General features: G+C 50.5%; 1 protein-coding gene and 2 long non-coding RNA genes across 4 annotated transcripts; all 3 read right to left on the bottom strand.

The window, feature by feature from the left end:
• Nucleotides 1–244: 244 nt before the first annotated feature.
• Nucleotides 245–6,940, bottom strand: LOC141569447 (uncharacterized). The gene is made up of 3 exons (XR_012493087.2): nt 6,390–6,940; nt 1,894–1,956; nt 245–668 (listed from the first exon to the last, which is right to left on the bottom strand). It is a non-coding gene; the product is annotated as an uncharacterized LOC141569447 (long non-coding RNA).
• An 808-nt stretch (nt 6,941–7,748) lies between these two features.
• STX4 (syntaxin 4) lies at nt 7,749–13,296 on the bottom strand. The gene is made up of 11 exons (XM_019717319.3): nt 13,018–13,296; nt 12,733–12,834; nt 12,521–12,620; nt 12,323–12,397; nt 11,745–11,815; nt 9,862–9,970; nt 9,715–9,791; nt 9,344–9,481; nt 8,303–8,413; nt 8,115–8,213; nt 7,749–8,020 (listed from the first exon to the last, which is right to left on the bottom strand). Exons 1-10 carry the CDS (start codon nt 13,045–13,047, stop codon nt 8,133–8,135), a joined length of 894 nt encoding a protein of 297 aa, XP_019572878.2. The 5' UTR covers nt 13,048–13,296; the 3' UTR covers nt 7,749–8,020; nt 8,115–8,132.
• A 1,721-nt stretch (nt 13,297–15,017) lies between these two features.
• LOC141569448 (uncharacterized) lies at nt 15,018–22,684 on the bottom strand. 2 transcript variants are annotated; one of them, XR_012493088.2, is made up of 4 exons: nt 22,098–22,684; nt 21,593–21,921; nt 20,363–20,441; nt 15,018–15,482 (listed from the first exon to the last, which is right to left on the bottom strand). It is a non-coding gene; the product is annotated as an uncharacterized LOC141569448 (long non-coding RNA). The 2 variants fall into 2 exon arrangements; XR_016022660.1 differs by lacking the exon at nt 15,018–15,482 and having other exon boundaries at nt 17,546–20,441.
• Between the last annotated feature and the right edge of the window lie 77 nt (nt 22,685–22,761).

Genomic DNA, 22,761 nt, shown 5'->3' with positions numbered 1-22,761 from the left:
GTTTCTCAAAGTATGTTTCAGAATGTCTTGTGACAAAGGGTTCCATGGTCAAGTAAGTACAGGAAATTCCCTGTGCCTTGGGGATTCTTGGTGATTAAAAGTGCAGTAAAGTCACTGATAAGTCCTGCAACGAACAAATCTATTTAGCTCTGTTTATCCTGTATGTATGTGTGTGTGTATATATATATATATATATATATATATATATATATATATATATATATATATAAAAGATTTTAGTGGGGAAGGGGAACAGGACTTTATTGGGGAACAGTGTGTACTTCCAGGCCTTTTTTCCAAGTCAAGGTGTCCTTTCAGTCTTAGTTGTGGAGGGTGCCGTTCAGCTTCAAGTTGTTCTTTCAGTCTTAGTTGTGGGGGGTGCAGCTCAGCTCCAGGTCCAGTTGCTGTTGTTAGTTGCAGGGGGCGCAGCCCACCATCCCTTGCGGGACTCAAGGAGTCGAACCGGCAAGCTTGTGGTTGAAAGCCCACTGGCCCATGTGGGAATCGAACCGGCAGCCTTCAGAGTTAGGAGCATGGAGCTCCAACCGCCTGAGCCTCCGGCAGCCCCTCACTCTTCTTCTGCTCCGACTTCCTTTACCTCCCTGGATCTCTACCAGGACTGTCCCAGGCAGTGGCTGCATCTTGGGAATGTGAAACCATAGGCCCTGCTGCTGGGGCAAGAGCTGGTATCACTCCTCTGTCTGTGCTGGGGACTATAATCGTCATCCCCTCCCCCGCCAAATGACTGGGTAAATTGGAGCCCTTCACAGGAATGCTCCAGGACCAGGGGTGAGGCAGAGGCAGGGAAAGACAGCAGGCTCTGGAGGTGGGACAGTCATTCTGGATTCAACTGAGGAATCTTGGAGACTCATTCTCAATGACATACACACAGCCCACTCTCAACAGAAACCCCTGCTCTGGAGCCTGCCTTCCAGTACCTCCCCCAGTTCTGACTTCATCTCTAATCTAGTGCTTCCACTCAGCAGGTGCCAGCTGTGCTGGCTTCTGTTTTGTTTGTTTGTTTCCTCCTAGTCTTGGGCCTTTGCACTTGCTCTTTCCTGGAGATGGAACCCATCCCCCTAGATTTGCCCATGATGCTCTTTGTCTGCATTCAAGTCTCAGCTCAAATCTTACTGTATTAGGTCTCTATTGCAGCATCGTAAGTGACCACAAATTTAGCATCTTACAAATAGCACCCATTTATTATCTCGTAGTTCTGTAGTTCAGAAGTCTGGGCTGACTCAGTTTCTCTACTTAGGGTCTCACGAGGCTGAGGTCAAGGTTTTGGCTAGCCTGGGTTCTAATTTGGAGCCTCTGGTGTAGAATCCACTTCCAGACTCATCCGGGTTATTACCAAATCCAGTTCCATTTCACTGTAGGACTGAGGTCCCCATTTCTTTGCAAAGTGGTTCTCAGCTTCTAGAAGCTGTCTACGTTCCTTGGTTGGGAGCCCCTCCATCTTCAAAGTTGGCAACAGCACATCAAGTCCTGCTCTAAATTTCTCTCACTTCTCATTCTGTCTTCTGCTTCTCTTATTAGCTAGAGAAGCTTCTCTGCTTTTAAGAGCTCCTGTGATTACATTGGGCCCACCTGAATAATTCAGGATACGCTCCCTATTTTAAGGTTAACTGATTAGTAACCTTAATTACATCTGCAAAGTTACCATATAAGGTAACATCCATAGAGATTAGGGTATGGACTCTGGGGGCCGTTATTGTCCTTATCAGAGTTTATCTTCTAGCCCTCAAATGTTTACATCTGTCCCATATTCAAAGTACATTCACTTCTTCATAAGGTCCCTAAAAGTTGCATCCCATTACAGTAACAAGTCAGAGTCCAAAAAAAACACACCTCAGCTAAATCTCATCAAACCAAAAGCCCCACTCTCCTTACCTAAATTAGATTCAGATGCGGCTCTGGGCATCATCCTGGAGCACAATTCTTCCATTTGTGGACCTGGGACAGGCATAGAAGTATAGTTATAGATATTCTGGTTTAAAACGGGGAGAAATGTAAAGTAAAAAGTAGTCACTGATCCAAACCAATTTCAAAACCCAGCGGGGAGAATTCCCCTGGATTTCCAGGCCTAGAAATAACCCTCCATGGCTGTGTTCTGCCCTCTGAGCTCTCAGTTCTGCCATCTGGATTAGTCACCTTCCCCTAAGAAACCATTCCTGACTATCTTCAGGGCCGGCCCGGGGGCTCAGGATAACGCGGAGGTCACCAGTTGGAATCCCACATGGACCAGTGAGCTGCGCCCTCTACAGCTAAGATTGTGAACAACAGCTCTCCCTGGAGCTGAGCAGCCGTGAGCAGCTGGAGTTTGGCGTGCGGCTGTGAGTGGCGCAGTGGACGACTGGCGACCCAGGGAGAGCAAGGCTCATAACACCAGCATGGGCCAGGGAGCTGTGTCCTACACAGCTAGACTGAGAACAACAGATTGAACCAGAGAGGGGAGAGGCGGAAGAAGGGGAAATGAAAAAAGAAAAAGACAACCACCTCCAATCCCTCGTCATTTTTTTTTGGTCATATCACACTGCTTAATTTTTAAATAATACGTATCGTGGGTTTGGACTATCTTAGCTATTTTTTGTACTTATCCTCCCCATTAAAATATAAACTCCATGGCAGCAGAGACCTTGTCTGTATTTTCACCTTTATTTCTTTAGCACCTGCCATCATGCCTGGTACAAGAAAGTCTTGCTCAGTCAACATTTTGTGAATAAATAAATGAAGGAATGCAGTAAATGTAAATGGAGTGGTGTGGTAGACTGAACACGGGCCCCCTAAGTAAGTCCACATCCTAACCCCTAGAACCTGAGAAGGTTCCTTTATATGGAAAAAGGGGATTTTGCAGATATGGTTAAGGTAAGGCTCCTGAGATGGGAGATTACCCTGGCGTATTCGGGTGGGAAGGAGTCCTTCTAAGAGGGAGACAGGACAGTCAGAGGAGAGGGTGACGTAATGATAGAAGCAGAGACTGGAACGCTGTGCTATGAAATGGAGGATAGGGTCGGTAGCCGGCATCCATGAGAAGCTGAAAAATGCAAGCGAGGGGCGGCCGACGGCTCAGTGGGTTAGAGCGCGAGCTCTCAACAACAAGGTTGCCGGTTCAATTCCCACGTAGGATGGTGGGCTGCGCCCCCTGCAACTAAAGATTGAAAACGGTGACTGGACTTGGGGCTGGGCTGTGCCCTGCACAATTAGATTGAAGGACAGTGACTTAGAGCTGATGGGCCCTAGAAAAACACACTGTTCCCCAACATTCCCCAATAAAAATTAAAAAACTAGAAAAATGCAAGCCAGTGGTTCCTCTGGAAAGAACCAGCCCTGCCAACTCCTTGACTTGAGCCCAGTGAAACTAATTTTGAATCTCTGACTTCCAGAACTGTAAAATAATAAATGGGTGTTGTTTAAAGCCATGAAGTTTATGGTCATTTGTGACAGCAGTAATAGGAAACGAATACAGTTGGGATGGGTTAATACTCATAGTGTGAGTATTATTGGGGGACTGCTGGCAGCCCCCCAATATTTGTTTTTCCAGAATGAGACTGCTTCTTGGGGATAGTTCCCTAGTTCCCCTAGAAATTTTATATGGGCAAAAATCTGCCCAGAGCAAAGATTCTATTTCTCAGCCTCCCTTTCACCTCGATGTGGCTGTCTAACTACATTCTGGCCAGTAGGATTAGAATTATTCACATTCCTGATGACTTTATGCAAAGACCCACCATACTAACTTGGACTTTTTTCTAAAGCAAAATAAACTACTGTCTTGTGTAAGCTATGGTCAATTTGGGTCTCTGTTTCATGCAGCTGTCCCCATACCTAAACTGGCACAGAATTTCCATTACGTTGGGTGGATATCCATGCAGTTAAGGAAAGATTGGGCTTTACTTTTACACTTTTTTTCCCTTTGGGCAATTCCTTTGTAACAGTGCCATTGTGTCTTAGGGTGTATGTGAAATGGACACTTACTAGGACACCAAGTTGATGCTAGAAGATTGGGGACCCATCCCCCCAGATGTTTTTCAGTTCCCATGAGCAGCTGCCAAGAATCAAGAAGGCTCACTGGACCTGAGGGGAAATATCGCTGAACAGGGGACGAAGGTTGTGATTCTAAAATCCAGCTGGGCCGATGCTGAGAAGGCCCCCACCTTCCCCTGGGAGTGGGCCTGTGTCCTGGGACTAGCTCCCCAGGTCGTTCTCCTCTTCGTCCTTGACTCTACCCTTAGAGTGGCCCATCCTTTCCCACTTTTTTTCTCCTTGAACACACTTGAGAAAATACTAGAGGTTACGCCTTTCTGAGGTAGAGCCCTCTTCATGCCCATAGAAATTGGGGGGCCCTCAAGGTCATATTAAGTCTTTGTTTTTTTTAGCTTCAGATCAGATTAAGTCTTCAACACTCACAATCTTTCAAAAATCCAAGCTAATGGCTTTTTTTCTTGGCGGTGGGGAGGGGCCTTCTTACCTATTTGACTCTAGTCAGTTCCATGGGCCAACAGCCAAACCCGCAATTCTTTTCAGACATGTCTCCCTTTAGACTTAATTGTGGGCAAACAGAGCCTACACACTCCTCTGGGGGAGTCATGCCGTTGGTCTCTTTTCTCTGAATCACCTTGACGAACTGGAAGGATTTACTGGGAACCAGGTGGACAGTTTCAGAGGTTTTCACAGAAGGCGGGAGAGCCGTGCACTCCATATGGTCCTTGCCACAAAGATGAGTTTTAGTTCAACTCCATGGTTTATGGATCTTGTCAGGTGTATCTGTGGGGACAGAGCCCCAGAGAGCAGTTTCCTGGCTCTTGGCCTCATGTGAAAAGGTGCTGACTTGGGTAGTATATGGTCATCAGCTGTGACTAGTTGGCCATCAGCTGTTACCGGTTGGCTATTAGCCACTGATGTAACTGCTATGGCTGAGCTAGCAAGCGCGGATTGTGGATTGCAGATTGCAGAGAGGTGTAGATTGCAGTTAGCAAGTGAGGTTGGTTGGCAGAGAAGCGGACGGCAGGTTGTGGATAGTGTGGCTCCGGCTTCTTGTGTCCCCAACCCAGCCGCCAGCAAGAATATAGTGGTATGACTCCCCTATCTATGGCTCCGTGGGTGTTCCTTTTTGGCCTCACCATGTCCTGCGTTCTTACGTGGGGAGCGGGAGCTGAGACCCCACATGACACCCCGCATGACAGTATCTCTCCCTGGTTAGGATGTGGATCACTTGCCTGGAGTTTCTATGTTCTCTTCCATTTCTGCTTAAAAACTGGCCAATTACTTTCTGAGGCAACTCTTTCTTACAGTAACTTGTTGACTGCTCCTCATAGCAACCAAGGCATGCTACTAATAGTCTTTTCCCGACACTTTTTGCCAAAAGCCCCAAGCTCATTGGACAGAATTTGTATTCTTAGTTATTTGCAACTTAAAGTTTAACCAAACACGTCTCCACTACATAACACACATCACCATCTTTCCAACTTTCCATGGTAGTTTCTTCAGCCACTGTCCAGCTCCAAGGCCAGTCATATAATTCAGGTTTATTTTTTATTATAGCAGCACCCGCCTCTGGGTGCTAGTTCTGTGAGATTTGGTTTAGACTCATGATGATGTGGTAACAACCAACCTCCAAGGATCAGTGGCTCACAGCAAGAGAAGTTTATTTCTCACATTACACATCGTTTTAGAGGTGGGCTATGACTCAGCTTCATGTCATCTTAATGCTGGGTTCCAGGCTGGCAAATGCCAGGCTCAGGGCAGCGGGAAAAGAGAAGGGAAGCTGCCAGACTATCTGTTGGTGCTTAAAGCTTCTATTTACATTTCTATTCACATTCCATTGGCCAAAACAAGTCATGTAGCCAAGCCTATTGTAAGAGGGGTGTGAATGGTATAATCCTCCTACAGTGAGGGTCCTAGTAGGAAGAACAGTACGTATTTGGCACTAATACAGGGCGGTACCAGAAACGTCAATCATGGAGCTCATCCACTCCTCCTTCACACGTACTCGGCTTCAGCGTTTTGTATCATGGAACCCCACGTACAGCTTGGTCAAGGATAAAGTCTTGACTCAAGGTAGATAAATCCTAGGCAGGTCATGTAGCCTGACCTAGACCAATCAGGTTTCTTTGCTTTGGAATTTGAACCATGAAACATTGAGTGAACAAGGCGGTAAGTGGAGAGAGCTGCAGCCGAAAGGTTGTGATGCAAGATGGATTTAGAAAAGCCGCCAATAACCAAGACCCTGATTTCTGAACGTTAGGCTGACAGCAGCCAAGCCAGGATTTCAGTGCAAAACCTGCCCTTAGCTCCTCACTCGTGTCAGTTTCCCACAGAGAAGGGGCATACACACGGGAGCCCGTGCATGGCTCCCCGTTTGCTACATCTGCTCCAAACCTGCCACTCACCTGTTCAAAAACCTTCCAGGCGTCCCCTAGCCCACAGGAAAAGCTCAAACTACTAAGGCCGACCTCTGAGGCCTCAGCAGGTTCGGACAGCTTCTTATCATCTGTTTAATCCGGGGGTGCTCAGTGCCCCAGGACTCCCGGAACGACGTTGAGGTCCGCTGGCCAATCGTTTTCCAGTTGCGACCCAGTCACCACCTCCACCACGCCCCATATACTCGTGGCCAAATGTACGCACTCGCACCGGGCGCAGGTCTCCAGGGCCACCAGGAGGAGCGGCAGGCGGGCACCCAGTCGCGGCGGGAGGCAGAGCAGCAGGCAGAGCAGCAGGACGTGGGTCTGGGGCACGATCCCCCCTCTGGCCCCGCCCCCAGCCCTCTGGCCCCGCCCGCAGTCCAGGTCCAGGGGCGGAATCTGAGACCACACACGGACATCGCGTCAGCCTGTCCACAGCTCGCGTGTGTGCTCCACACTCGGGGGCCGAAGCCAGCGGTACTGCGGCCGACCGGCCGGGCTGGCTATCCAAGAGCAGCAGCTGCGACAGTCGCAGCACAGGCCTGTGGGGTCGAAAGTGGAATGGGGCATGGCGGCCGAAACCCGGACCGTGGATGGACCTTGGATGGGGTCAGTCGCCGCCGTATTCCAACCAGGCTTCGGAAGCAGGAGACGGCTTAGACCTGAAACCAGGTGTCTGGGTACTGGCACCACGCCTGGCTCCAAGTCGGCATCTGGACTTGGACTCAGAAATTTGGAGTCAGGGCCTGGGGCTCGGGTGCCTCGCGGAAACCAGGTTCTTTCCTGCCTCCTCCACCTGCTTCAGCCACATAACGCTTTAGGAACGGGGACTGCGGCCCCGGAGCCGCTGGCCCTTCAGGCCGAACTCGTACATAAAATGCATTGCTTTTTTCTGGGCATGGGGACTGGACCGCAGTGGGACCTGGCCTGGCAACCTCTTCCTGTCTTCCCTTCACTGGCTCCATCCCGTTCAGATGTCACCCCTCCCCAGACAGTCTATTCCTTGTCCACTGCATCCAAAATAACAAGTTACAGGGCCTCTTCTTGGCCTTGGGAATGCCGGCGGATGGGTGTCCCCCCACCCCATCTCACCTGTGTCCCCGCATGACCTGGCCCAGCTTCCCTTCTGCCTTAGGTGCTCACAGCAGTCTTTCCCCAGGGACAGTACTGAGCGCCAGGTGGCTGTTACCCCCTCCCAGCCCCACCCAGGCCTGTTCCTGTGGGGGAGTAGCTGTAGTGACAGTGCTAGAACAGCCTGATTTGAGCCTGCCCCAAGAATAGCCAGGAGGTGGGGAAATGACCCCTGCAGGCCCCGTGCCAGTGCTTCCAGGAACACACAAGCACAGGTGAATTTCCAACTTTTTTTTTTTTTTTAATTTCTTACAAAACCATGTGTCCCCGCCAAATAGGACACTGTAGTCCGTCCTCCCCTCCCCAGGCATCATAGCCCAAGGGGGGAGCCTGTGAACAAGTGGCTGCCAACCCCAGAAGAGCCGTCTGTTCCTCTGCACATGACCAGTGAGAGGAAGGGGTCCCGGCTGGAGGCTTTGTCCTGCCCCCCCTACCGCCCCAGCTGCTGGAAGAGAAGGCAGACCCTGGGTCCCTGCTGCTCTTAGTGCCTACAAGGGAAGGGGGAGAAGAGGGTCTGAGGGGAGGGGGACAGGCTCGGGCCAGGGAGGGGGCAGGCCAGGGGGCAGGCCCACAGTATCTCACCGAGAAGGTACGATGCTGTCAAACGAATATGGAGATGCAAATGATAACTGCCAGAATGAGGACCGTGATGGACACACAGATGGCGATCAACACTTTCTTCTGTGGGAGAAGAGGGCGTCAGGGAAACCCACGCAGCAGGGAGCAGTGGCCCTCCAGGCCTGCCTGCCGGGCTGGGGCCGGACGCTCACCTTCCGAGCCTTCTTCTGGTTCTCCAGGGCCATCTTGACATGTTCCTGCCCACGTTCCACGTAGTCCGCTGAGCTCAGGATGTTCTTTTCAATCCGATTGATCATCTCCCCCTGCTCCGAGGACGTGGCCGTTCAGGCAGGCAGGGGTGACTGGGCGAGGAGGGCCCAGCAGTCCACTCTGCCACCCCAGCCCCAAATGACCCAAGGACACTCCTGGCCAAAAACGGTGCACTAACAGAGACGTGGAGGCAGGACCCATCTGACACACGGTCACGCTCCTAAGGGTGGCTTCTGCCCTCCTGCTCCCTGGCCCCATACAACCTCTGTTTGCAGTTTGGAAGTCAGCTTGGAACCAAGTGCCTTAAATGACTCCTACCTTTTCAGAGGGTGAACGTTTGTCCCCTCACAAAATTGTCTGAATTTGCCTATTATTCTAGGCCTGTCTCCCAGCAGCTGCAAGGCCCTTCCTACCCCTGCCTCCTCGTGGCACTGCCAGCCTCCAGGTTCTGGTACTCCTGCTGAATGCAACCCGTTCCCCACCACTCCCAGCGGTAACAGGGCGTCGGCTGCAGCACTCATGGGTCTGGTCGTCCAGGACAGGGCTGGAGGCCACCTCACCCCAAGCATCAGGCCCAGGGGAAGAACACAACACCACGTCCCATCAGAACCTTGTCCAGATTTTAGGAGGCATGCCCTCTAGGAGGAAACTCTGAGTACAGCTCTTAGAGGTATAGGCTAGCTTCTATTGGTAAAGGAGGGTTGGGGCCACGCCTGGGCAGGGCCTCAAGCTCGTGGCTGAGGAATGCTGTGCACAGAGAAGTGGCCACCTGCCTAGCTGTAGAGGTAGATTCAATTCTGGGGTGTTGGCTACAGATGAAGAAAGGGCCAGCCTGGGGGCATGGCCCAGTCTGGAGGGGAACAAAAGCCTCGGACACACAGGCTAAGGGTGGGGGTGGGCTGACGGTCACAGCTGGGCTTCTGACTAAATAGTCTGACATCTGGAGTCTGGGTTAAGGCCAGCCAGCTCCCTGGGGTACCGACCTGCATCTCCACCTCCGTTGCCAGAAAAGTGAAGATCTCGTGAAGTTCACGGATACTGCGTTCAAGCTGCTGGATCTCACTGTGCCGGGCTGAGATCTCATTTAGGGCCTGTCGAGTCACCTGTGTGTCCTTCAGTATCTGGAAGTGGACAAGGGTGGAGGGACAGGTAACAGGGAAACCAGTGTCAGTTCAAAAGTTCCTGCTGGGCTTTGGGGCAGCCCTTTGGCCTAGAACAGGGCAGCGCCTTGCTCCGGGACTCGAGGCATAAGGATTCATTCCCTTCTGGCCTCAGTGTCCCCTGTTGTAAAGGGCCAGGGCTGGGAGAGGACGGCAGGCCCAGCCGAGGGCGGCCGGCAGGCGTGGCCACTTACATTGGACACAAACACCTCACTCTGCCCACTGTCCAGCATCTGCTCGAGCTCCTCATCGGACACCATCCCAGCGTTGGCTGTGAAGGAAACGGCCAGATTCAGAGCCGGGTCAGGCCCCCCACCCGGCAGCCAGGCGCCGCGACTCACTGATCTTCAGCTGCCTCCGAATGCGCTCCACGTTCTTCTCTCGGTACTCGGACTGCATGGAGTTGCACTTGTTGATGAGCTCCACAAATTGCTGGGACAGGACCCCGTGCTGAGGATGACAATATGCGCTGGGCACCGCTGGGAGGATCCCCACCCTGTCTGGGCCTCGGCACTTCGTGAGCCAGCAGCACAGGCTTTCTAGGGACCTGCTGCCTTCGTGACCTTGCAAGGTTGTTACCAGGGCCTGGACCTGCCCTCCCCCGGCCTCCCTCAGACCCACCTCCTCCCACAGTGCCTCCCTCACTCCCTCCAGCTGCAGTGGGCTCCTTCCTCTTCCTGCACAGAACACACCCCACCTCCGGACTCTGCACTCACTGCTCCTTCGGCCAAAACACTCAGGCCCCACAAGGTCTTAAGTTCCGATGGTACCTTCTGAACAGAACTGTCTCCACCTTACTGAAATTACAAGCCTTCTCCCAGCACTTTCAATCCCTCTTCTCCCGCATCTTTCCCCTTAATACTTAATGACGTTATACAATCATGTTCTTAGGGATGATGACAATTGTCTCCCCTCATGGGAATATAAGCTCCCTGAGGACAGGGATCTTTGGTTCAACACTGGACCCCAAACAGCTGCTTGTTGAATACCTGTTGAAACCAGTCTCACTTCTTAGAATGGACCGGTGCTAGTCTGCATGCAGTTCAGCCTGATGCCCAGATTTTACAAGCCCACCTGGGCCCCCAGCCTCTCCCACTGATGACCATGGGTCCCTTTTGAAATGCCCTCCTGCCTTGTCCATGTCTCTGATGCCTTATTCCTTGGAGTTCCTTGCTCTCCTGGCCTCAGCTACACCCTTTCAAGATACCCAAATTGTGCCATCTTTAATCTGGGCTCCTTGCTGAGCTCTGAGCCCACCTACTCTGACTCTGACCTCCAAGAACTGCAAACCACTTCTCAATGGACACACAGCAGGGGCCAGTCAGATCACCTCAAATCTCCTTCCAAAGATGTTGATTCAGTGATCCCAGGAGGTTCCTTTTCCTGGCTTCTTGAATTCTGCCCACGGAGCAGAGGGTGTCCCTGCCACCTGGGCAGGAAACCTCCCAGTCATTCATGATTGCGCTCTCTTCTTCGTGGGCAGTCACTAACTACCAAGTCCTACCTGAGTAATATTCTTGTTACCTAGTCAAGCTTAACTCCCTCTCTTGTCTCCTAAAAGCATGTCTCCCACAGCTGAGCCCAGGTCACCTCTGGGGAATCAGCAACTTCTCATTGAATGGAGCAGAAGAAGGCAGGGTGTTAAAATGGACTGGGAATCAGAAGAATCTGGCTTCTTGACCTTGAGTGAGTCCTTCCTCTCTCTGAGTCTCAGTTTCCCCATTTGGAAAATCATCAGGTTGGACTTGATCTCCAAGCACCTTTCCTTCTTACTTCTGTCATCTAATGATCTATAAAACACATACTGAGGGCCGGCCCGGTGGCTCAGGCGGTTAGAGCTCCAGGCTCCTAACTCCGAAGGCTGCCGGTTCGATTCCCACATGGGCCAGTGGGCTCTCAACCACAAGGTTGCCGGTTCAACTCCTCGAGTTCCGCAAGGGATGGTCCCGCAAGGGCTGTGCCCCCTGCAACTAGAAATGGCAACTGGACCTGGAGCTGAGCTGTGCCCTCCACAACTACTACTGAAAGGACAACAACTTGAAGCTGAATGGCACCCTCCACAATTAAGATTGAAAGGACAACTTGACTTGGAAAAAAGGCCTGGAAGTACACACTGTTCCCCAATAAAGTCCTGTTCCCCTTCCCCAATAAAAAAAATTAATTAATGAAAAAAAAAAAAAGAATGCATACTGAAACGTGTTCGTTCTGGGAATAACAAACCCACCTGGGTTTTTCTCATTCTTGTGTTGACCGAATTATAATTTTCATCGGCTTCCTCCTTCTGGGGCTCTATGGCTGTGGGAAGAACAAAGGTGTTGTGGGGGAGGGGGTTTGACCTGTAGCTTCTGAAAATTGTTTGGGCATCAGGACACAAGGCCAGGGCCATACCCCAGCCACCCAATAGGGAGGTGCTTATCTCCGTAAGATTTTTTTGGGACATATAATTTATCACTAAATGACTAATTCTGGGCCTCTGACAGGAGAAAATACATTTATCTTTGCAATACATCAGAGAATTCCCACAGCTATGCAGAGGCCACAGAACTAAACCCTCATCTTCCTGCCCAAAGAAGGCACACTGGGCAGCAAGAACTGTAGGAGTAAACGGTTTCATAATAAAGGAACCTGAGAAGCAGCCATGTGCTGTGCAAAGTGCTATGGACTGGCAACCCGGGAGATGGACATTCTAGACTGCTGTGACCTGGATTTATCACTGGCTTCTCTGGAGCACACACTCCCCAGATCTGTCAGGAGCTGGGCAGGACCCCAGGAAAGGATGTGTCTGCAGTCCTAGGAGCTCACCCTTCAGCTGCCCGCGGATCTCCCTCCCCAACTGTTTGATCTCGTCGCGCAGGTTCTGCAGGTCCTGTTTCATGCCTGAACAAGAGAAAGCAGTCCCTACATCAACACATCTCCCTGACCACCACCTGCGTGGGACTACAATCCCCAGAATCCCTCTGGTTGAGCGTGCGCGCGTTCTGGATCCAGGTTTTCACTCACTCTCCTCGGGAAGGGGCGTGGCCAGGATGGTGACCTGCTGCTTCTCCAACTCTCGGACTTTATTCTCCAGCTTGACAATAGCCTGCCGAATTGCCCGGACCTGGGAAGGGTGACCGAGAGGGCTGAAGGAGATATGGGGGTACTCCAGACCGCACTGCCCCTCGGGTCCTCCAGCCCCCTCGTGAATCCTGACGGAGACCCCAGCCTTTTACCTTCTGGAAGAACTCATCGTCCGGGCTCCCCAGCCGTGCCGTGCCCGGGTGTACCACCAGGGCGACCCGCTCCTTGTCCTCGTCGTCCGAGCTGTCATCCCCCTGCCAGGGCCGGGTTCACTGGCATCACTTCCTTGCTGTGGCTCTGTCCCCGCAGGACTCTCGGGCTTCCGGGTCTTCCTAGCCCTCAAGCCACCCCTCCCTGCTCCGAAGACCAGGAGCCCTGCCTTCCAGCCAGACCCCAGCCTGTCCTCCCGTCCCACCCCTGCAGCCCCGACTTCTCACCTGCCTCAGCTCATGGGTCCTGTCCCGCATGGCGGCCCGAGCTCCCTCTTCCCAGCGCCTCAGCCCCGAGGGCCTCAAGATTCTAAGTTTGGAACTCCCGTACCCCACTCACACCCTGACACTCCCCGTCTGCCCTCCCCCTGCGGACCCCCAAACCCCCCGCGAGCCGCCCAGAGGCTCTGTCCCTGACACCATCCACAGTCAATGGGAAGGAGACGACCACAGTGACCCCCAGGGTTCCACAGGTCGGAATTCCCTTTTCTTTCCCCCCCTCCCGCTCCAGCAGCCTCGGCCCCGCCCACTCTGGGTTGACTCGGGGCATGCGCACCGGGTGGCGACTCTTCCCCACCCGAGAGCAAGGCGGAGGTCGGAAGCGACAGCGCCCCGAACGGAAGCACAACTGCCAGGATGTGAGAGCCCGCCCCCTTGACCGGAACTGTGGCATCTTCCAACCGAAGTCCTGTTGCCAAAAGGAGTGGGAATGCGTCATGTGTATGTAATCGGAGCGGCCCTGCATCTCACATCACCCCATGGTACTCCCCTCGCCCCACGTGACTGGCCCGGTCCCAGCCTCCTGGGCCACCGAACGTGACTCTGACTGTCACGAGTCCCGGATTCTGTCAACAGAACTCGTCTCTTGGAACACTCCTCGCCACGACGTCCCCGGGGCCTCCGGCGCCCGAGCTACGGCCCTCCAGCTCCCACGAGGCGGGGAGGGGGCGCTGACTCTCTCCAGAGACCTTGTGAGGCCCTGGGTGGCAGGGCCATTGAACTCGGCTCTATTGCTTTTGAGTCCAGGGGCGTGTGCAGACTGACGACCTAGAATTGGAGGCTGTCAGCACGATGGGACCTTGAAATTCAGAAAATGCTAAGCTCCAGCGTCAGAGAATTGCAGGGTTTTGAAGGCAGAGAAGCTGAGGGTGGGAAGTGACTTCACTCGAGGCAGAACTCTCTCCTCCCGCAGACTCGGGGCGCAGCCTCTGACGTGGGCGGCTGGCGCCCCGCTTGAACACTGCAGGCCGCCGCGCTCACCACTTTCTGAGCAGCCAGATCATTTCAGGGCGTTAGGCTGAGAAAAGCCTGGTCTGGATTGTATTGAGCCGGTTGCCTCACACCTGGGTCTGCCCTCCAGGGCCCACACGAAAGTCCTGCGCACTCTTCCACTTGAACGGGAACTGAGAGCTCTGGAAGTACGGGCGTGACTGTTTGGTTTTCACCTGAATCCCCAGCGCCTAGTTCCGTCCCTAGCACCTAATGGACTCTCAATAACTATTTGTGGACAGAGCATTAGCTTTTCACGTGTCTGGAGAGAAAGCTCACGGTTCCTTGGTCTTCTCCTCCAGGCTTCAGGCTTTCACAGTGACGCTACCCTACTCATGACCCTCTAGAGACATTCATTCATTCAGTAGTTATTTATGGGGCACTTAATATGGGCCAGACACAGTTCTAGGAGCCAGAGATACATCACAGCCTAACAGATAAGAATACCTTGCACTTGTGGAACTTACATGCATTAGGGAGAGTCCCCAAGGCGGCAGATTGAGTCTCAGCACACCCGGAGTGAATGACAGGTCCCCTGGATCCCAGGGCTCTTTCCCAGGGAGCTTTTATGAAGGTTCAAGTAGGGGAAGGAATGTCCCATCTCTAGTATGTCCTGGTAAGGAAACCTAGACTCCTATGCCTGAGGTGCTGTGTACTTCTGGAAAGTCACTTGTCGTCTTTGGGCTTCCATCTCCCATCTACGCAATAGGAGGCGGTAGGGGGATGGGGAGATAATCTTTACGGGTATTCTCTGCTGTGAAGTTCAATGTTTATGAGGTTGGAAACTGGCAAGTGCTGTCTGATTCTGTATGAGGGTTTTGATCCTTCTTCTCTTTCCTTTAGAACGCAGCTGGGCTGGGAGCAGGAATGAAGGAATGAGAATGCTGCCACACTGATCAAGTGTTGCCAGCACCTATAAGGCCATTCGCTACACTTCAGTCTCTTCCTGAAGTCAAGGGGACATTAACCCCTCAGCAGGGCCCTACATTTGTCCCTGCCTGGTACTTGCGACATGAGTGGGGAACAACATCCCGACACACAGGTTCAGATAGAGTAAGTAACACAGCTTTATTTGGGAGCCAATATCCCTCCAGAGGCCAATGCTCTGGTAAGCACAGAAGGTTGTACAGAGTAGAATAGACTTTAATAACGAACCAAGTCCCAGAGTCAATCGGGATGGAGAAGGTTCCTGGTCCGGGAGAGGCGACTGGGCCCACGAAGGGTCTGAGGCGAGCTGGTCTTGCGAGGAAGAACTTCGGAGAGTCCAGGAGTATCGCAGCTTGCATCTTGCAGAGGATCTTAGCCGGAGCGCACAGTTGGACCACTCACAGCACTGCTCTGGAGTTCTGCTTTTATCTTCTTTTCCTTGGACTTGTTTACTTCTTAGGTGATAACCAGAAGTGGTTTGCCAGGAGTTGTTATCTCTTAGGTGATAACCAGAAGTTGTTTTGGTGAAGGTGTTTATCACTCAATTTTGTTATGCTCAGTTTCACACAAAAACATGTTTTTTACTTCACTCTGATCAGTTTCACACATGTGCGGCCATAGTCCTGTCCCAACTAGTAAACAACTTGTTTTGCAAACTTCAATCCAACATATATAATACATTTTATATGATCTATACATCAAGCCACCGGAAAATTAAGGCTTGGAGGGCTTTTCAGGAGCCAAGCTCTGGTCCGTGGGCTCCTCTGATGGTCCTAAGGAAGGGTTTCTTCCCTTCTCTTGGGTGATCCGTATCAGCCTCTGCCCCCTTGAACCCCACCCCTTTTCTCTCTGCCTCTGTCTATCTCTCATACTCCGTCTCAAGCTCGAGTGGTACAGTGGAAGGAATTTTGGATATCTCACTGCTAGTTCTGGGTGTGATTTTAAACAATTCATTGCTCCTCTCTGGGGCTCAGTTTCTCCCTGGTTATTTCCATCTTGCCTAAGGTAAAAGTTGAACAGTACCAGGTGAGGTTAGGAAGGATATGGAAGGGTCTTATGAAATATCGAGGGTTACCACTCTGCAGGCTTTTACTGCTGTGGGTTCAGCTCTCTGGGCCCACCTGCCTCTCTCTGCTTCTCAGCCTTTGCTGACATGCCTTCTTGGTTCCCAGCTGTGTTTTGGAGTTGTTGCTGATTTTGTTAAATTGCTCAAGACTATGATAGTCATAATTTTATTTGTGGTCTTTGGGTGGAATCACGGGGCTTTGGGATGGTGTCTTAAGGTTCCCAGGGCTCAAAGCCTTGTGGAGTGGTATGTGCAGGGGATAGGGATGAGGGGCCATCTAGGGAAAATGGCTCTTGGAATGGGGCTCTCCAGAGCTGAACCCCTATCTCTGTGTCATGGTCCTCTGTTGCTCAGGCCCTCTCAGCAGCCTAGAAGTGGGTATTAGGTATATTGGGTCTTGGATGTGCTGGTGTTGGTGGTGTGTGTGTGTTTTCCTTTCAGTCCATGTAAGGATCAGGTCCTACCTGGTCCTGTGGCTTGGCAGCCTGCCCTGTCCCTTCCACTTGCAGGCTCTTCCTACCAATACTGGAGCTAGATGGCCTGGCCCACAACCCCAGCTCGTTCACCTACTGTATAACTCTATAAGGCAGGTTACCTAACCTCTCCCTGCCTCAGTTTCCTCATTTGAAAAATGGAAACAATAATAGTACCAGCCTCATACACAGGGCTGCTGTAAGGATGACATGAGATGACACATGTAAAGTGACTAGAACAGTGCCTGGTATGCAGTAAGCATTGTGGAAGTGTTTGCTGCTATAACCTGAGGTCTGACGGTGGTTGTTACTAGGAAGGCATCTGCAGCCCCAGTACCCCCTCCAGGGACCCCACTCTGCTGCTTGTCCAAGGTGTCTGTCCCCTTTCCATCTCCTGAGCCCCGGTGTGTTGGTCCTAAGCTGCTAGCCTTGCCAACTCCTACAAATCTCTCCTGTTTGCGCTTGGATCTGACACGCCATATTTTGCTTGTTTATTTTATACATTGTCTGTCCTCACCCCCCCTCTCCGCCCTACTAGAAAACAAGCTCCCTGAGGACAGGGATTTTCACTTGTGTTGCTCACGGCTGTGTCCCCGGCTCCTACGGCACAACTCTGCCTGGCACAGAGGACCTGGTCAATATATATTCAAATCGAATGAAATTATTTCTCTTTAATTTGAAATGTATATAGCACTTATTGTGTGCCAGGCACCAACAGGCACTTCATAAATATTTACTCACTTAATCCTCGTACCAATTCTGTGAGAGGACTATTATCATCCTCATTTCACGGAGGAGGAAACTGAAACACACAGTCATGAAGTAACTGACATCCATATGCCAGCTCCCCGACACAACGTGTCAGGATAAACTCCATAAAAATACTAGAAGAAAATATGGACGAAATTCTTTCTAACTCTTGGAGTGAGAAAGGCCTTTCCAACTGCAGCTAAACATTCAGAAGCTATAAAATAGGAGATTAATATATTTGTCTACATGAAAATTTTCTGCATGGCAAAAACATCAAAGCAAAATCAAAAGAAAAACAACAGACTGGAAAAAAATTGTCATTCTTATCAAAAGGCTAATATCCCTACTATTTAAAGAGCTCCCACATATTGACAAGGAAAACCAACAGTTCAATAGAAAATGTGAACAAAAATATGACAGACAGATCACAAAAAAATACATAAAGACTTGAAGACATATGCAGATGTTCCACTTCATACATAATAAGAAACGGAAAGTTAAGACAATACTGAAATACCATGTTTTATTGCATTTGCAATAAAAAAAATTTTTTAAATCCATATATTTAATAAAACACTCTCTTGGCAAAAGTCAGGGGGAGACAGATTTTCACCCACTGTTGGTGGGAATGCAAAATCATATACCCCAGACTATATTTATCAAAATTCCAAATGCATATGCACTTTGAACCAGCAATCCCACTTCTGATCTATCTGAAAGGTTTTCCTACTGTATCAGCTACTACTTTGTAACAAGCCACCTCAATACTCACTGGCATAAAACAACAATTTATTATTTCTCCAGATTCTATGGATGGCTGGTGGTTGTTCTGCTGCTCTTGCCTCAGGTGACATAAGTGTGACAGTCAGTGAGTCTACTGTGTTTCCCCAAAAATAAGACCTAGCCGGACAATCAGCTCTAACACATCTTTTGGAGCCAAAATTAATGTAAGACTCAGTCTTATTTTACTATAATATAATACCGGGTCTTATATTAATTTTGGCTCCAAAAAATGTGTTAAAGCTGATTGTCCAGCTAGGTCTCATTTTGGGGGAAACAGGGTAGTACCCAACTGGCACTATACATAGTTATTACCATATTATTGACTATATTCCCTACGCTGTGCTTCACATCCCCATGACGATTTTGTAACTATCAATTTGTACATCTATTGCCTTCACCTTTTTCACCATGTCCCCCAACGCCCTCCCCATCTGGCAACCATCCAAGTGTTCTTTGCATCTATGAGTCTGTTGCTGTTTTGTTTGTTCATTTATTTTGTTCTTTAGATTCCACATGTAAGTCAGAGCATATGGTATTTGTCTTTCTCAGTCTGACTTATTTCACTTAGCATAATGCCCTCTAGGTCCATCCATGTTGTCACAATCAAACTTTTGTTTTACAAAGACCCCTCTGGCTGCCACGTAAGGGCCACCACAGATGGCTGTGCGGTGTGCACTACTACGCAACACATGACACACGAGGGGCACCAACCACCTTGTAGACATCATATATATGAATATTTATTACAACAATTATCTGACAGATGGAGGTAGAGGGTCATGAGGAAGAGTCACCATTTTTTATTTGCACGAGGGTTGGTAATAGCCCTGGCTATGTGAAGGTTGATGGGCAGATCAGTTAGAAATCACCCCAGGGCAAAAATAATGAGGGGAGGTGAGGATGGAACATCCAGTAGAGTCTGTCAGACCAATTGCAGATGGAAAGGGTGGTGAGGGAGTGGGTGGGGCCTTGATCCCTCCTGGGTTTCTGGCTCGGGCAGTATATGGAGGCAAGTTTGCTGGAATAAGAGAAATGTCTTAAAATAAATTGCCTTTATAAATTACAACAACAGACATGTAGGAAATGTAAAAACACCATCTATAGAAACACATAGTACCTACATAAATCTTTAAAATATATGTGAATATTCTTTATGAGAGAAAGTGTTAAGATTTTATTGGAAGACTTTAAAGCAGTCCTAACTAATGGATAGACATACTATATAAGTGGACAGGAGACTCAATGTTGTAATGATATCAGTTCTCCCAAAATATACCCCCAAAGTCAGCACCGCGATCCGGTCTTCACTGCATGGCAGTGACTCTGGTTTTGGTGGAGGGAAGGGCTGGGATGAGCCTCCCAGGAGGCAGATACCGGTCAACCAGGAGAATGTTTCTAGCCCAGGATTTCTGCCTGGATTGGACCTCAGCTCCCACCTTGGGTAAGCTCCTTAACCCTCGGTGCTTGGGTTTCCCTATCTGTAAACAGAGGCAATAGCAGTCACCTCAGATGTTTGTTGTGAAGATTCAATGAGTTAACACATGCACTTAACACCGAGCTTGGTCTATGACAGGTGCTGTGTAAGAATCAGCTGTTCATATTGTTAACATTACAGTCACTTTCCAGGCTCATGACAGCTTGAGGGACCGTGGGAATGTGCGCGGAAGGACGTGTTACCAAATTCCAGTGGCCGGATGAATAAAACCTGAAAATTGGATGTGAGGGTTGGAGGAGTGGGAAGGGGCACTGTGGGGACAGAGCCCCAGAGAGCAGTTTCCAGGCTCTTGGCCTCACGTGGAAAGGGGCTGGCTCGGGTAGTAGCTGGCCATCAGCTGTGACTAGTTGGCCATCAGATGTTACTGGTTAGCCAATTAGCCACTGATGTAACTGCCGTGACTGCGTTGGTTGGTTGGTTGGTTGGCAGGTAGGGAAGTGGACAGCGGAGTGCAGATTGCGTGGATCCTACTTTGTGTGTGTCCAGCCCAGCCGCCAGCAAGAATATATATAGTGGTATGAGTCCCCTATCTATGGCTCCGTGGGTGTCCCTTTTTGGCCTCACTGTACCTTGCGTTCTTATGTGGGGGGTGGGACCAGAGACCCCGCATGACAGGCACCCACCAGCGTCACAGGCTTGTTCACTTCTGTTTGAATCGAGATTTTCAAGTTACAGGTGGCTTTCTCCAGAAACCCTCACACTGTGCCTGAGGGGTAAGTATTATGGCTCATTGTACAGATTTGGACATTAGGGCTTAGAGAAATTAGGTGACTGTCTCCCCAGGGACCGGTGGACATCTGTTTTGCTCACCTCTGCGTCTCCAGCAGAGTGTAGTCCTAGTACAAAGAGCAGAGTCTCAATCGACAAATCCTGATCCTGTGCCTGGTACCTGGGGAAGCAGAGATGAATCAGATAGAGCCGTGAAATACGAGGCATTCAGAATCCAGCCTGTTGGTAAACTACGTACAAACTTCTCCACCTGAAGCACTGAGTCTTCTTCAAAGGACAGAGGCCCTGGGAAGTAACCCAAACCCACTGCCAAGACAGAGCGTAGTTGTTAAGTCGCTGAGATCCAGGGGGTGTTTCTCACACAGCACCCCTAGTCTTGGCCTTGCCTATCTGATAATGGCTGCAGATAAGAATTGCCAGAGGTAATTATTAATTCCTGGACCCCAATCCAGGTTCCTGAATCAGAATTTTCAGGGTACAGGCCTGGTCATTTGTATATTTCACAGGCTTTCCCTCCACCTTCAGGAAGGTGAGGAAAGACTCCAACAGCTAAACTTTGAAAGAAGAGTGGGAGAGCCATAAAAAAGAAAGAAATCGTACCATTTGCGACAACATGGATGGACCTAGAGGGTATTATGCTAAGTGGAGTAAGTCAGACAAGGAAAGGCAAATGTTATATAATTTCCCTTATAAGTGGAATCTAAAGAACAAAATAAATAAACAAACAAAGCAGAAACAGACTCATAGATACGGAGAAAAAACTGATGGTGGCCCAAGAGGAGAGAGATTGGGGTGATGGGTGAAAAAGGTGAAGGGATTAAGAAGTATAAATTGGTAGTTACAAAAAAAAAAGTGTTACTTACGAAATAGTCAAGGGGATATAAAGTATAGCATAAGAAATGTAGTCAATTATACGGTAATAACTATGTATGGGGTCAGGTGGGTACTAGTCAGGGGGTATCACTTCTAAGTTAAACACATATCTACCCACTATGTTGTACACTTGCAACTAATATAAAATAATATTGAATGTCAACGCTAATTGAAAATAAATAAATACATTTTTTAGAAAAGAAAGAAGAGTAGGAGTTGGGCTTCGGGGAGTGAGGGGCAGGGTGTTCTAGGAACAACATGGAAACGCCCGGCAGTGGGAAGATGCAGAGAACGGCTGGAATCACAGCACATGAAGGATGGTGCACACGGATGGCCCTGCCGTGGAAAGTCAGGTGAGGACGCCTGAGCCACGGGGAACCTGGGAGATTTTCTAAGCAGAAGCTATTAGGAAGTTGGGAGGATCATGGGAGCTAGTACCTGGGACCCAGTGGATGCTCCGAATAGATGGGGGAGGGAGCCAAGGGCAACTTTCTGTCTGTTTCGAGTGCCAGGCTTACGGAGATCCCATCTCGGATGGAGATACAGGAAGGAGCCCTGTGGGGTGAGGTGAGGCCACCACAGGCTTGGAGCTTCTAACGTCAGAGCACTGGCCTCACTCTCTTTACTCAGGGATCTACTCATGTCTCCAATCGTATCTGTGGTCTCTGTGTCCTCGTGCCCAGTGTGTGCTCAGGCACATAGTAGGTGCTGCCTTTGAGGAGCAGGATCTGGTGGGGGGTATCACAGGCACAGAGGTACAGCTGAACCTGGGGGGCGAGAAGGTAAAGAAAGCAGAGAACCTGGGATGGAGCCCAGGGAGCCCTGACACTGCTGAGGAGAAGGGAGGGGCCCAGAGGGAGGCTGGGAAACAACATCCCGAGTTTTGGGGGGTCAGGGATGGTAGGCAGGAGGTGGGCCAGGAGCCAAGGAAGGGAGTGCTTACAGAAGAGAGAGGTCATCAGGGTCATGTCGCTGAAAGACCCTGGAGGATAAGACCTGATCCGCGGTCAGTGGATTTGGTATCACTGGGTACTTGGCAAAAACAGGTTGCCCCACTGCGGGAGTGGAGGAGCTGACGTGACATGAGGACATGGAGATGGGGAGAGGACAGGTGGGAGTTAAGGAGAATGATGCAGGGTCCTTGGGCCCTCAGGCTACCAGAATTCCCCTCCCAATATGGAGGGATTTCATTTCTAGCAGTCAGCGCCTCTAAAGACAGGCCGAGTGTGTGGGGAGGTAGTGAGCGCCCTGTCCTCCTAGGTAGAACCAGGCCCACTGCTGCCCAGCAACTCTCACACTTAGCGCGGGGCAGGCTGTTCATAAGAGCACGCCCCTTGCCCTTCTTGGCGAGGCTTGGCTGATTCCTTGCATCACAAAAGCCACCTAGAGGGTCACTTGCTATTTCTAGTGTCCAAAGAGCGTCCTTCAGGGACACACACTCTCACACACTCACACTCGGGTGGTTGTGCACAGGTTCACACAGATACCCCCAGACAAAACAGAAAATCTGTCTCTGTCTCCCGGTGTGGAGGGAGCCACAGCACCTCTCCCAGGTTATTCCCTCAATTCATTCCCTTACCCGCTGTCTGCTCTTCCACCCCACCCCC

This window comes from Rhinolophus sinicus, chromosome 10 (genome assembly GCF_057876585.1).
Source record: "Rhinolophus sinicus isolate RSI-liver-muscle chromosome 10, RSI-T2T, whole genome shotgun sequence".
NCBI lineage: Eukaryota > Metazoa > Chordata > Mammalia > Chiroptera > Rhinolophidae > Rhinolophus > Rhinolophus sinicus.
This window is presented reverse-complemented; position numbering and strand designations above follow the sequence as displayed.